Source organism: Magnolia sinica, chromosome 4 (assembly GCF_029962835.1).
Source record: "Magnolia sinica isolate HGM2019 chromosome 4, MsV1, whole genome shotgun sequence".
Classification (NCBI taxonomy): Eukaryota; Viridiplantae; Streptophyta; class Magnoliopsida; order Magnoliales; family Magnoliaceae; genus Magnolia; species Magnolia sinica.
The window spans coordinates 88,012,396-88,027,936 of record NC_080576.1 but is presented as its reverse complement, the minus strand read 5'-3'; the positions used below and the strand labels follow the sequence as shown (position 1 = coordinate 88,027,936).

General features: G+C 39.5%; 1 protein-coding gene across 5 annotated transcripts in view; it reads left to right on the top strand.

Annotated features, from left to right (window-relative positions):
* The window catches only part of LOC131243337 (uncharacterized protein At5g43822-like), a 46,922-nt gene extending 44,252 nt beyond the window's left edge, over positions 1–2,670 (top strand). For 2 of the 5 annotated variants that reach the window (XM_058242631.1, XM_058242629.1), the window contains 2 exons: positions 2,167–2,231; positions 2,339–2,670. In XM_058242631.1, coding sequence (XP_058098614.1) covers positions 2,167–2,231; positions 2,339–2,382 — 109 coding nt within the window. In that variant the 3' untranslated portion in view covers positions 2,383–2,670. Of the gene's footprint in view, positions 1–2,166; positions 2,232–2,324 lie in introns of all 5 variants that reach the window. The other 3 variants (XM_058242628.1, XM_058242627.1, XM_058242630.1) reach the window with 2 other exon arrangements.
* The last annotated feature ends 12,871 nt before the right edge of the window (positions 2,671–15,541 follow it).

Below are 15,541 nucleotides of genomic sequence, written 5' to 3'. Positions count from 1 at the left end.
TTGGCACGAAGCAAGGATTCCAAACCCGCATAATCTTCTTGTCATTACGATGGACACTCTACAAGCCGAAATGCTGCCAAAATTGCTGAAGGACTATTTTCAATTATATTATTTTGAAATCCCATAATTGTACTTTGTTTTAGAATCAAGGGCAGTGTGAGGAATGTAATAAGAATCCAAATTAATGAAATAATTGATGATGAGTATTCTTTGTTCAAACTTCTTTTGTTATTATCGAATATAGTTATTCCAATCTCCGCAACACGTTTCTGATCGAAACAAATAGGTTTATTGATCCTTTGATTAGGCAAATCAAGAAAAAGCCATGTGATGGGATCTGTGAGAACATTATAACTATCTTATGTCTCCTCTCTTTCTGTCTTTGATGTTGGCAAGTTTTGAAAGGAATCCTTACCACCAATACACACCGTATATGTTCTCAGGATAGTATCCCCCACCCACTAGAAACCAACAGGGGGCAACGGAAACTACTGTGCAACATCTGCAGCTACTGTTTCCATAACAATAAAACTCGGTGACTCGTCTCAAATTTATCCCAGTCAATTTCAAGCGAGTCTCTTAGAAACATGTTGGCGAGCCTGACTCACTCTTGACTCGACAAGACTCATCAAGTCTGTTTGAAAACTTGGGTGACTTGACATGGCTCGACCAAGTCACTAGTTGAGTCTGCTGGGAGCTTTTGCTATAAAAAATGTTGTATGTGGTGGGATTCAAACAAGCAACCTCTTCTGAGAAGTTTAGGACCTACCACCACTAGTACACTAGACGTTAAAGTTGTGTTTTCTTTTGTTTCTTTTATTTCATCTCTTCCTAACAATTTTAAAAATCTTCCACTAGACTAAATACTTTAATTATTTGTTAAATCAAGTTGAGTCAAGTAAAGATTTGGTCGAGTCTTCAAGTTGACCCAATCCAGCTGGACATCAAGTTGAGTCAAGTTTTTGAAGTTTACGACTAGATCTTCTTGAAACATTAACCCCAACATTTTGAGATAATACTAATATCCATCCACAAGATCTCCTCTTTACATTACCTATCCTGATTACTATTACAGTATTATTTACCTCTAAATTCTTCCCCATTTATTTTGTCATCATCTCTACTTTAGCAATCCAGTTGACATTTTGATTGATATGTTTGTTCGAGTTTTATAACTGATTGCAGTGGCATCTGTCTTTCACCATTTGTGGTTACCGTCCATCATCAGATATCATCTTAATTCTTAATTAGATAACCTCAGCATTGAAGAGGTCTGGTAACTTCACATGCACATCTACACATGGACGCATGCTAACTTGTCACATGAGTAAGACATCTGGGCCCGTGTGTCAGATGGGACACACTATGTAAAACTGTAGATGATCTAGACAAAAGTTCTAGCGGTTCATCGATCAGGTCAACTACATATGGAAACAATTGATGTCTAGCTCCCACTTGATTTCAGATTGGATGTCCTACACAAGTGCCAAGTCGGCATGCATGTGTCCATATTTAGAAGTGTGTGGGGGGCTAGCAAACATCTTTGATTGGGAAACACCAAAATCTGTTATTATCGGAGCCCTCTGTCGTAGGTTGTTCTCTCTCTCAACAGAGGTGGCTCTAAGAAGCACAATTGTATTTCATGTGCACCGACATGAAGAGCGCAACGCAATTCAAACTGCTTCAGAGCTTCGTTTGTGGGATGGACTTCTCTATCTTCTTCTTCTTCTCCTCCTTTTTTTGGGTGTGCTTTAATAGAAATGTGCCTTATATCTAAACTTTGTAATTCTTAAACCATGGGATCACTTCTTCTTCCTAACCCCACTATCATTTACTATACAATTTTCATAGAAAATGATTTATTTTTAGAATTATTAAAAAAAAACTAGCTAGCCAATAGAGCAAGATTTCTTAAATGCGTTAAAGAAATTCATGACTTTCCTTGAGGCACTAGGAATCAATATTTGACTACCGGGTTCGTGATTTTGGTAGCTCTCTCTCTCTCTCTCATGAGCGGCATTGGACTTGATAGACTGCTACAGAACTATCTGGCATCTCTCTTTCTTGTGGCTTTCAAAGTTTGCATGGATTTTCTCATCTCACACGAAGGGGGAAAAAAAACAGTATTTTAATCCATGAATATATTGGTGTTGTCTTGCAAAGCAGTGGTAGTGATCTGAGTGCTCTCCATCAACTCCTGGCAGATCAACCTAACATCCCCAAAGAGGAAGGTAGGGAACCTAACCTAGTAGAGTCATCGTTTTCCTTTTTTTCCCTTTTCTTCCTTGAGCAAAAAAGAATGGTCTCTTCTGATTTCATGATAGTATATTTCTTGCAGTGCAGTTTATTTTCAACATTATATTTCCTGAAGAAATTTGCTGACTTCCACCATATCGGATCAAAGCATGCATTTAGGGTTGTGGCCAAAAGCTCGGAAGTATTTTAATAGATGATACCCTTCTATGGATTCAAGCTTCAGCTACTTCGGCCAGCCATTTCTTTAAGGTGACAATGCCCTGGTAGAATGTTAGTCTTCTTGGGCCCTAGGTCTCCCAACTAATATTCTGCTATGAAATGTGTGTGGATGGACTCATAACTGAAACTTCCCAGCAGTTCAAGAAATCACCAGTTCCATGGATATCAATGAAAATGGAGAAGGTTTTTCATCGATGTGACAGTTTGAAGTGTTTGAATAACAAAGGAAAGGGAGGATTCCACATTTCAATCATTGCACTTTTCCATACTTCGGATTCTCTGGAACAAGAAATTAAATGATCAGTCTCACAAAGACGAGATTTCCACTTGCTATCGAAAAAAGACCCCGCTGAAAATGGAATCCATATTTCATTAGTGTTCATGCAAATAATCATTACCTTTTGTTTTCTTCTCCCTTGGAATACATATATCCAAACAGTGGCTTAAGGTATAATGTTTCAGTTTACAATATGAACAAAATTGATACACTATGATGAATTTTTTTTTTAAAAAAAAATTGATACTTGTCTATGCTTAGTGCATGACATTGGACATGACATAATCCTAGTACAAGAAGCTCATAATATACTTTTGGATATTTTAGCCAAATTCTATTTTGCGAGATTTGTTATTTTTTGAAATCCCAATAATTTTCTTAGAGCACATGGTTGCGCATGGGTGACATGGAGAGTTTCTCACCATTTGAACTCAGTTGGCCAGAATTATTGGGGCCATTTGGATGGGAGTAATGGAGGTAACTGGGGGGAATTGGGAGTATATGGAGGTAAATGACATTTGAGGTGTGTTTGGATGGGAGTAAATGCATGAAAATGAAATGAAATGAGAGTAAATGGGTTGTAAACGAAATGCTCTCTATAAGAGAAGATTCGGAAGTAAATGGGAGGAAATGCCCTTTTGAGCTCCCTTGGAGAGTCACACAAGTAAACAAAGATGCAGCTACGCACATCCGCCATTCACGTGGCACGCTGATGATACTCCAAAAAAAATCCAATTATTGGCTACATCACTAAAATCTCACTAATAGAATGATCCAAATCATCCAAGACAGTTAAAAAACGTTTGATCCTTACGTTTGTGGCCCAATTAAGACTCAAAATTTCTCATTTTTGGCTAAGTATATATTTCAATGGGCTTATTACATTCATTTTATTAAATATCACATGTGTACACTAATTTGGGATATCACGTATATTCTAGTGAATATATTAAAAAATTCCAATACATTCCAAATCCTCCCATTTACTCCCCTCCAAACAGAATATTTGGATTTTATATGCATTTCATTTACTCCCATCCAAACACAATTGAGTGAGCCATTTACTCCAAATTCATTTACCTTTAATTCCTTTTTCCCATTTAGCTCCATTTACAAGCTCCCAAATAAGCCTTAAAGCATTTCAAAATATGATTCTTCGGAATGCTATTTTAAAGTGCATGTTAAGATTCTTGTCCACCACCATTGGATGGTGGGAGATAGGAGGTGTGCTTTGAGTGCACACAATCTTTCCCCATATTCTTAGTGTCATTGTAAAAGAACTCCACATGGAAGGAGTGCGAGTTTGCAGGTCTCAAGCCCTAGGATGGGTTGATGTGAATTGGGAAGCCAAAAGGGAAATGAGAATATAGATATGGAAAATCCAGAGACCTATGGATTTAGAGAGCATTTATTGCAATGGCAGAGCATTTTGCTATGGGAGAACTATCATTTTGTGGATACAACAAAAACAACTTTTGTAGGAGGAATTTTATTTAGTTTTTTTTTTTTTTTTTGACAAATCCATAGGATTTCTAAATCTATGGATTTGACAAATTAATGGGAGCAACTCCATGATGTGTTATTGACATGCAAACATGCATGACTAGATTCTTCATCTGGGAGCCCCACCATGGATACACTATATCCCAGAAATTGTCTAGATTCTTCATCTGGGGGGCCACCACGGATGCAATATATCTGAAAAATCAACTAATGGGACAATCATTGGATAGTGGATAAAAGATAAAATAAAAAATAAAAAAAGAGGTCAATCTTCTACACTCAGTGGGAATAGTCCTCCAATGGGGGTGCTTGGAATTGTGTAGTGAGTGCATCTCTGGAACATGCTTCCTATAAGATATGGACGGCCAGATGATGAATTCTGTCCATGTCCTGTGTATGGGAACAGTGCATCACATCCTAGGGTGGTAGAGTATTTAAAAAAGGAACATTGTTTGCTCCCCACCTCTAGAGTAGAGGTAGCCAGAGCTTGATCATCTGGGCCCCACCATAGATTGGGGTACAGTGGCCCAGTGACCATATTTCATGTTTAACCATCTATTTGTAGGACAACTAGGACTGTTGGATGGTGGTGAATTTACAGGCTAACGTGATGTGCATGACTTGCTCACTAGTCTAACAGCATGGATCACTTAAAAGGTGGGCCCCACTTGCATGGTAGACAGGCCAGAGCATCGTGCATATCCTCTCATGTGTGGTACACCAACTAACACCGAATGAGAAAGGCGTGAGATTTGTAGGAATGGGAGTGCAGGTATTGTGAAGCCAGCATCATAAAATACAGGCTTCAAAGGATGTATAGAGTGGGATTTACATGACAAGCTCCTCAAGCACCTGGTTGGGATGATGGACATGAAAATGTGAATTTCGTAACTTGATGAACTTGTCAAATTCATGAATTTTCATTGGAATTGGCAAATTTCAAATTCCACTGTTTGCCAATTAAGTGGCAAATCCATGAATTTGGGTAGCACTTATTGCAGTGGTACAACATTTATTAAAAAACACTTCTTCTTCTTCTTCTTTTCTTCTTCTTCTTCTTTATTTTTTTCTTTTTTAAATAAAGAGTCTGATTGGTGGAGGTATGGCTTTGGGAAATCCACGGATTTTACAAATCTCTGCTCCAAATCCATGAATTATGGTTGGCTCGTTCAAGAGAAATCCATGAATTTGAGCTTTTTAAAAGAGAGCAAAACAAATAAATGAAACATCAGAAACTTGGGATCTGGATTCTTATAGAGGTTTGCTAATTCCATTGTGGAGCTTGACTCATCCACACATGCCAATATGGAAAACGTGTGTGATCTGAGGTTTTTTTTTTTTTTTGGTTGGAAGTAATGCTTAGGTCTTCTTCCTCAAATCAGTAACCTTCACTCCTTAGGTGGGCCACAATGTATAGAGTGAATCTATCGTTTTTTATTGGGTTAGCTTGTTAGTACACACCCATGTCAGTACACACACTCCATCTTAGCCACCCCCACTAGGGATCGATACCAAGACCTCAAATCAGTAAGCTTCACTCCTTAGGTGGGCCACAATGTATAGAGTGAATCTATCGTTGTAACAGTTTCTTTCTAGTTGTTCATTTGTTTCATATGGTGGGGCCCACCTTAGTTTGAATTGGGCTGATTATAAGTATAGAAGATCTAAAGAGTATTTGCACCTGATGGACAGATTTGATCAGGCACACGTGTGCCAAATTAGCATGAAGATTATATAATATTATAGCTTAGTACCATTATTACTGCAACTGATTCATTTTCCTTATTTTGCTTCATCGAGCAATTTAGCTCTTATTTCTCAAGGTGATTAGTGAAAATAATAGAAATTTTTACTGCAAAATTCCTCAATAATTCCGAGAATGATGGCTCTGATAGTGCAGTTGAGTGCCATGCTAGCATTTAAAGTAGCTTATGCATTTGCTGACTTGTATATGTGTGTGGACTTAGCAAAGTTATCTATAATAACATTAGCTGACTTGCAACGCATGTGGAGAGAGGGAGAGAGAAAGATGGAGAGATTTGAAAGGTTTGCTAGAACACAGCCCAACATATTACTGTTTATTTGAACACGAACAGTCACCCAAGCCTCTATATAAATCAAAGGTTCAAGATATTCAATTAGAGAGTGTTTTTTATTTTTTATTTTATTTTTTTGGGGCATCCCCCATTTAAATGGAGCCCTATCAAATAATTAACAAACCACAAAGAGAGCTGCCAGTAATGTATAAGCCCTTGTAGTGTTTTTTTTTTGTTGAAATTTGAACTGTTCCACCTATAACGACTTCATTTCCAAAATACTTTTACCTTTATTTAAAATGTCATCTTATATCAGTTGAATATTCAAAGGTTTTTGTCCAAGAAAACTATCTGCAGGGAAAAAATGTGCAAGAGTTGTTGGCATTATGTATAATATAAATAAGGAATAATATTATTGAAGTTCATAGGGAGACCACCCAAATTCGAACCCAATTTTCTAAATTAGGTAAAAAAGAGTGGACTTCAACCTGACCTAAGTTTTTCAAATTGGGGCTAAATAAAAACTAGACCTAGACACATTCAAATTAGATCCAGTGACCTGAGTACCAGTGGATCTTAGTAACAACCAATCCTCCGCATCGTTCTCTATTTTCCTATTAAATATTAGGCATGAATTCCGGGTGTTCTTGTTGTATTTGTAGATACAAGCTCTACACATTAGGTATATGATCAACTATGCATGTAAATATTTTTCATTTCGTACATATATTTATTATTGCCAGCCACACCTAAAATCACCAATAAACATGTTAAATGATACAGTGAAGACATTGCACAACTTATAGAGGGGGTGCTCACATGAATTGCCAGCTTGGAATAATATTTTAAAGTGTCATCATGCAATTTTGAAATTTTGTCTTAGTGTTTTTTAAAAACAATCTTAATCATAATGATTGATCATTTAATCATATTTTTACTGACATGTATTTATCTTATATTTCAAGATTAAAACAATTATCGGAGATAAATGATATATTGGAGGAAACAGATTTAAAGTCAGTTAACACCTTAAATATACATTTCCTACAAAAAAATTATTTGGTTTGTTAATTCATTAATATTCGATAATGTAAAAATAGTATAGAAAAAAAATTAAAATAGGGTATTTTTCTATACCAGCTTCAAAGTATTGACCGGTTATTACAAATACTTTTTTGTTAATTTTCTGATGACAGTTAAGTTTAGAGGTATTTTTTTTTCAAAATGATAAACATGCCACTTCAAAATGACAAAAATAACCCACATCCTAAACTTGTACCTCTCACCTCCTTCCAAAAAAGAAAACTACTATTTTCCCTTGAAATAATGTATATCCATCTCTTTAAAGTCATCTTTCTTCTCTTATTCATGACTTTTTTCTTCATTTAATTTGAAAAAAATAAAAAAAACAGGAACGCCATGTCACAGAAAAATGCTCATGCAAAACTGATGCAAGTAAAATAAACACAAAAGAAAAGAGCTAAACGAAAACACAGAAAAATAAGAGACAAAAACATGGATTTATATTATTTGACAATATGCTTGCATATATGAGTCAATAACACACGATCAAGAATTCCTGAAATTCATAATATGTAACTGTACAAGGAATCTTTCACAAAAGAATCTTCGGAAGATATATCTTCATTCATGTGTTATCTTATATAAATAACACTATAATAAAAAGTAATAATCAAAGGCTACTAAAGCTATGCTTTATCAGAAGACCTTTATTTCAAATTAAGGTGATTATATAGTTGGACAAGTTAGGTGACAGGTGGCATTTCTATGTATTCAATGGTAGAGGTGAGAGAAAATTGATTAGCCAATGTAAGTGATAGGTGACATTTATATGTATCCAATGGTGGAGGTAAGATGTAGCTCAACCTTTCAAATTTCAAAATCTGCATTCACAATGAAATTATAATTTTTATATTTGGTATTGCACAATTACCAAATTCAAATGCCTTGTAATGAAAGATAGAATAAGAAAAATAATAGAAGATATAAAAGGTTTTTATATATTTCAAGGTTTCAAAGAATTATTTGTGATGATTATTCATGCAATATTTGATAATGAGTTTTGTCATTATTTATATTTGTTTGTACTAGTCACTTTCATTATTTTATAATTAAGCGTAGACATTTTTGTTATCACTTAACTGTTATCAACAGAAATTGTGAAATGTAAGATACTATTTGGCATTGGTAAAAAAGTCTTATTATTATAAAATCAGCTTTAAGTGTGTTTAGCTAAGCACTTAAGTAATCAATTTAAATTTTTTTTTTTTGCAAATTTTCTCTTTGCTCCACAATACCAGCCTCAGAAAAATCCGTACAAAGACTCGAGTATCACCTCAGGCAGAAATCACTCAGGACCAAATCCTTTAGAAATTAGACGAAATTAACTAAGTGCTAAACTAGATTAGCTGTGAAATTAGCTTGAACCACTTTAAGTACGAACTGCAAGACCCAAAACTTGTAGAATCATTAACGCTACATTGCCTAAAAACTTAGGATCCATCTCAAAACCCAGTGCTCTTGAGAGCACATCGAAACTCTGTATCAGACCTGGACCGCGTGTCGAAAGTCCGATTTTTCCAAATCTATACGGTTATGACCGCCTTGCTAGACTTGACAACTATCTCAGAAACCAAGTCCTAAAGGTATCTAAAAACGCATAACATGAGCCCAGAGCGAAGTGTGTGAGAAACGTGAATATCTTTAGGAAATGAACTGAAATTTAAGTGAATTAAGTCGTTCACTTGCAGGCTGAATCTAAGGATTTACACCATCAGATTCTGACCCAAATACACCCTTGGATCAGGAAAAATTTTCAACACATGTCAGTGCACTTGTGACCCTGATCGAGTACCGGTGACCGTTGAACTGAAACTAGTCCGCCGCGGTCGATCCACAAATCCGATCGAACTGAAAACTTAGCCTGACTTAGATCCAATGTCAGGGAGCTTAAGTCCGACCGCATGTAGAAAAGGGGCCTCCAGAACAGCTTCGTTGGACCGAAACGGCCACTATTTGGCTATAACCCAAGTATACCATGGCCCTGGGGCCATTCCCATCAGTTCTGGGCCTATATAAGCCCCTTAAACCCTCTCTCTCTCATTTTATACAAATTTGGAAAACCCTAAGAGAGAGAAGAGAGAAAAGAGAAGGAAAGAGAGAGAAAGTGAGAGAGAGAGTTGGCGTTTGTTTTTGGGATTCAACCCCGCCACTCCACGTGCTTAACTACTACTTTTATATCGTTATTCCGGCGATTCTGATTCCGTTCTTAGGTAAAAAAACATAACCCTAATCTGTTTTAGGGTTTCAAATAGTGTAAGTGATAAAATAGCTAACCTATTTTATGCTATAGGTGGCCGTCGTGCCATAGACAAAGACTTGGCATACAAATTGAGTTCGATACTCGTTTATCAGTAAAAGGTGCGGACTATAAATGTTTAGGTTATGGTTTTCAAGGCTTTCGTAACGTCTCGGAAAATCCATACAGAGACCCGAGTGCCACCTCAGTCGAAATCACTAAGGACCAAATCCTTTAGAAATTAGATGGGAATTATAAGTGCTAAACGAGACTACCTATAGAATTAGTACTTATCACTTTAAATACGAACCGCATGACCCAAAACGTGTAGAATCGTTAACGCTACATTTACCTTGAAATCTAGGATTAATCCCTAAACCCATTGCTCTTAGGAGCACCTTGAAACTCGTATCGGACCTGGATCGCACGTCGAAAGTCCGATTACTACAAAACTATGCGGTTATGACCGTAATTGGACTTGACAACTACCTCAAAAATTAAGTCCTAATAGTACCCAGAAATGCACAACTTGAGCCCGGAGCGAATTGTGTGAGAAATGCGAATATCTTTAGGAAATGAACTAGGACTTAAGTGAATTGAGTCGTTTCACTTGCGCCAAATCTAAAGATTCAAACCGTCAGAATTCGACCCAATTACACCCTCGGATCAGGATAAATTTTCAACACATGTCGTGCACTTGTGGCCGATCGAGACCGGACCATACGAAACTAGTCCGCCACGGTCGATCTGTAAATCCGATTGGACCAAAAACTCAGCTTGACCTAGATCTAATGTCAGGAAGCTTAAGTTTGACAGCATGCAAAAAAGGGGCCCCCAGATGTGCTCCGTTGGATCGGAACAGTCCGTATTTGGTTATAACCTAAGTATACCATGGCCCTGTGGCCATTCTCATCACTTTTGGGCCTATATAAGGGCCTAAACCCCTCTCTCTCTCTCAAAACCCTAGAGAGAGAAGAGAGAGAAAAGAGAAGGAAAGAGAGAGAAAGTGAGAGTGAAAGCTGGAGTTTGTTCCTGGGATTCAATCCCGCCGCTCCACGTGCTTAACCACCCTTCTCATGTCGCTATTCCGGCGATTCCGATTCCGTTCTTAGGTAAGAAAACCTAACCCTAATTTTTTTTAGGGATTCCAATAGTGTAAATGGTGGAATAGCTAACCCATTCCCTGTTATAAGTTGTTGTGGTGCCATAGACAAAGACTTAGCTTTTAAACTGAGTTCGTTACGAGTCTACCGGTGAAAGGTGCAGACTATAAATGTTTAGGTTATGGTTTTCAAGGCTTTCAATGTTAGTTAATGATTTATGACTGACTTGGATGCTACCACATGCTTAGATGCGATGTTTCCCACACTTTACACATATATATGAAATATGTTGAATATAGTAAAATCCATGCGTTTGTTGATATGCTTGAATAAATATAGAATTATGATTTGTGCTTGCCATGATTATTGATTGTAAATGCATGATCGTTGTATGTGTGACATCTCCTTTATGAAAGGGTTTACTATAATATGTGTTTTAACTAAGTTATTACATGTGTGTAATATGTGTAGTTTAAGCGTCTGATAAAATGCCTCAATGAGAAAATACTTGTTAAAATGCATGTAATGAGGGTGTTGAGATAGGATTCTCAATTCCCTTAACTATAGCTATAGTTTCTTTTACGTAACCTATATCGCTACCACGTGCTTTATGGTTGAAATGTCTATGTATGCTAACACGTACCCTATGTGTTTGTTGAAATGCTCAGGTGAGATCTGTATTTGCTTTCAGTCGTCACATGTTATTTTGGCTTACTATTTGTGAATGCTATTGTTTGGAAGGTGTTTGGAACTATTACATAGTCCAGGCAATCGGTAACAGGTTCTGATCACGTGGCTGAAGTTGTTTTTGCCACACAGGACGTGTTCGATGAATCCAAGCCGTACCTCGGTTGTCGACAGTGGTTAGGCCACACGGAGTGCTTACGCACTTCATGTTGATCATCTTGATGTGCGCTTGTAATAATCGGGCTCGTTAAGTAATCCAATTGACCTGATGTATGTTCACCATGTATGGACTCTACTGCTTGAATTTAAGGTACCAAACTCACCAGTGAAAACCCGTTTAACCTTTGTACCTTGATCTGCTAAGACTCATGAGCCGGACATGGTGGTATGGGACACCGTGGTCGAGCTGTCAGCCTACGCTGGGGTGACAAGCCTCCCTATAGTGATCAGTGAGCAACACTGCCTCATGAGCTGAATACGGTGGTATGGGACACTGTATTCGAGTTGTCAGCTTACACTGATCAGGTAAAGAGCCCTTTGTAGTGACCTCGAGCATAATCTGAGACTACGTTGCGGCGACGAGCCTTTCCGTAGCAACTAGAGTATAAACTAAGCCTACACTGATCATGTGACGAGCCCTTTGTAGTGACCTAGAACTGGAACATCATATGAGACTAGCTAGGACTGACAACCCTAGAATGGATCATCGTTTGAGAAATGATATAAGGGAGGTACCTTAGCTTCCCAATCTTGCTGTATGAAAACGGCTAATAAGAACTCGGTAATCACGTTCACGCACTGCATTGCATGTGCCTTTGGCGTTGGTGTTGAGCACAGAGGAAGGGGTGTATGCCGCGACTGTAAGAGGAAGATCGCAAAGGGAGTGCAGGCAAGGGCATGCATCATTAATACATATCATTTTTGCATTAACAAAAGTACTTAGGTATGCTTTGTTGTATTGCTTTTTCATTACTGCTTGATTGAATTGATAACATATTAACCTTTACCTTATAGCTCAACTGAGTTGATCACTCACTCTCATGTTCTAGGATGGTGTTGTACACACTAACCAGACTCTGTCTTAGCTGCAAGTGATGGCGATGCTTCTGAGGCAGAGCCGGACTATTACGATGTCGAGGAGTTCTCCTATATGCAACTCTCTGGCGGGTCTATGTAGACCTGGAGTTGCGTTGGCGAGGCTGCAGGTTTTGGGATAGAGAACTTTACACTTTCTTATTTTGTACATTTTGGAACTAAACTTGTAATTATTTAACCTAGTGACATTCATACTCTGAGGGCTTGCTATTACTTTTGTACAGTTTATATACATATCACAGTCTTCCGCTTGCATAATTTAATTTGTCCCTGGAGTATGATATGCTGTTTTGGTATAATCTCATTCATGTTTAAGGCACTAATACGGACAACATTTAATCATCATTATCTATGTTGCATAAGTGATGCGTTGGAACTCGGGAGTTGAGTCTATGCTCGACCCCCGATTTTCAAGGCGTTACAAGTTGGTATCAGAGCATGATTTGGATTAAACTGGACCTGGGTTATGGTCACATGACGCCCACTGACTTACTTTAACTTAGGAGGGTACGATATGAACGTAGAAACAGTTATAAGATTTCCAATTTCGTCGGACGTCGGATTCAGTCGAAACTGACCTTCGTAGTTCACTTCGTAGACCTCGTGGATCATGTAAGACGATCCAAATCTCTCCTTGGTCCGTCCATCAACGAGTTTAGATGCCGATTCAGTCAATCCTGCGTGCAAAACACGCCAAAGCGTGAATATTCACAAGTGGGAGTGCGAATGTGTACCGAACCAATGCGGGGGGGCCATACCGCTACTTAAAATGGGATCCGAGGTGGGTCCCATGATTTTTCAGCACCCCGCGGGGGTGTGGACCCCACCCCCGTGCAGACCCACCACCGACGAGGCAGACGCCTGGTGGGGTCCCCGCCCAGCCAGGCAGCGCAACCGACCGATCATGTGGGCCCCCACGCACGTGTGGGACCTCCCCTCGCACTCTAGCAACCCTCATTGGGGTCGTTTTTGTAAAAATCTAACCCCCCCTTACTCCATATCCTCTCCCAAACCTCTCAAATCCTTCTTCCGCTCAAATCCATTACACCAACCCACCTTCCAAGCTTCAAATCTCTTTCTCCTTCATCACAACTCTCTCATTTATCATTCCAAGTGCTTCAATCCCTACTACCTCTTTCAATCTCCTGTCAAATCTCCTTCCATACCTCTAGAACACCTCTTTTCCCCCCTTTTTTTTCATCATTTTCCTCCTTCCTTCCCATTTGAGAACACAAACCCCTTTGTGTTTCTCAAAACTCTAATACCCACCAACCCATCTTGTTTTTATGGCTTTCTTTGTGGTGGTTACCGCCATCTTCTCCATCTCTACGCTCTTGTCTCTCATGGCGAGGAAAAGAACGGCCCCAGATGAGGTCGGGCCCAGCCGACCATGTCGTCCTACGAGGAGGACGGACGCCGAAGCAAGTACTAGTGTTGGGCGAGATCGGAGGTCCAAGCAGGATGTCGATCCTCGGATTCCGTTGGAGAGATCCCTACTACCGAAGATCGGCCTCAGTAAGTTCCATAACCGCAAGGTCGTATTTGAAGCGCACGTCGATGAGAAGTTATCTGGGACGTACCCAGTCATCGACTTTCTCGCAGATAATGGGTGGGCTCCCATATTCGAGGGAAAAGCTCTTGCGAGTGCAAACACTGTGCGCACTTTTTATGCCCTCATTCGGAATCTGATATATATGCCCCTCCAGATATGCTCCCCTGATATTGGCAGACCAGCTGATGCGGATGAGGTGGTTTTCTGAGGGCTTGCGACCCGAGATACGCTCGAAGATGTATTGCGCCAACATATCTACCTATGCTGAGCTAGTGGGCATGTCTCTGCGAGCGGAGCAGGACGGGGATAGGTTATCCTGCACTCGTGGGTCTATGGTAACTCAGCCCAACTGTTCACAGCAGGCTCGGGTACACGCGCTCGCAGCTGAAGCGCCTGAGGCAGACGTAGCACCGTTGGATTTTGAAGTCAGGGCACAGATCCAAGTACTCCAGTTTTCTTATTGGTGGACACTGGGTCCATTATCTCCATTATTTCATACGCGGCAGTCAAGCGACTGGCATTGGATACTACTCCTACGAAGGGAGTGAGAATCACTACCGCTAAAGGGACCTTTTCAGACGTTACCCAGATTTGTGAGGCTTGCTTAATAGATTTGGGTAACAGAACGGTGCACGTTGACCTGATTGTCGCCCCACTATGACACTACGATGTTATCCTCGGTATGGATTGGCTCACCGAGATAAAGGCGGATATTGATTGCGATACTCGGGTAGTGACAACATATGGACCTGAGGGCACGGTCTTTACTTTTTTAGTGCAGGTCAATTGGCCTTATCGTGTTGGTTGTTATGCTACCTTACTAGAGCATGTTGATGGGCCAACATTAGGAAATACGCCAGTAGTCCAGGAGTTTGAGGACGTGTTCAGGACAATCCCTGGATTCCTCCTTAGCGCGAGATTGATTTTACAATTGATATTGTGCCTTGTGCGACACCCATCTCGTTACCCACGTATCGTATGCCTCCATGTGAGATGGAGGAATTGAGGAAACAGATTGACAACTTGTTGGATGCGGGCTTCATATGACCCAGTGTGTCTCCTTGGGAAGCACCTGTGTTGTTTGTGAAAAAGAAAGACGGTTCACTGCGATTGTGTATTGATTATCGCAGGCTGAATCAGGTGACGTAAAGAACAAATATCCTTTGCCCAGGATAGATGATCTATCCGATCAGTTAAAGGTGGCATAGTATTTTTCGAAGGTCGACTTGCAATCAAGGTACCACCAGTTGAGCGTCAGGGATGAGGACGTGCAGAAGATGACTTTTAGGACCAGTTTTGGACACTATGAGTTTCTTGTTATGTCGTTTGGCCTTACGAATGCACCGGCTGTGTTCATGGACTTGATGAACAGGGTGTTTCAGCCGTTTCTATTCCGATTCGTTATCGTATTTATTGATGACATCCTGATATATTCCAAGAGTCGCTCAGTAACTACCGTGACTACTAGGATTGACGACCCTGGATGGATCAATA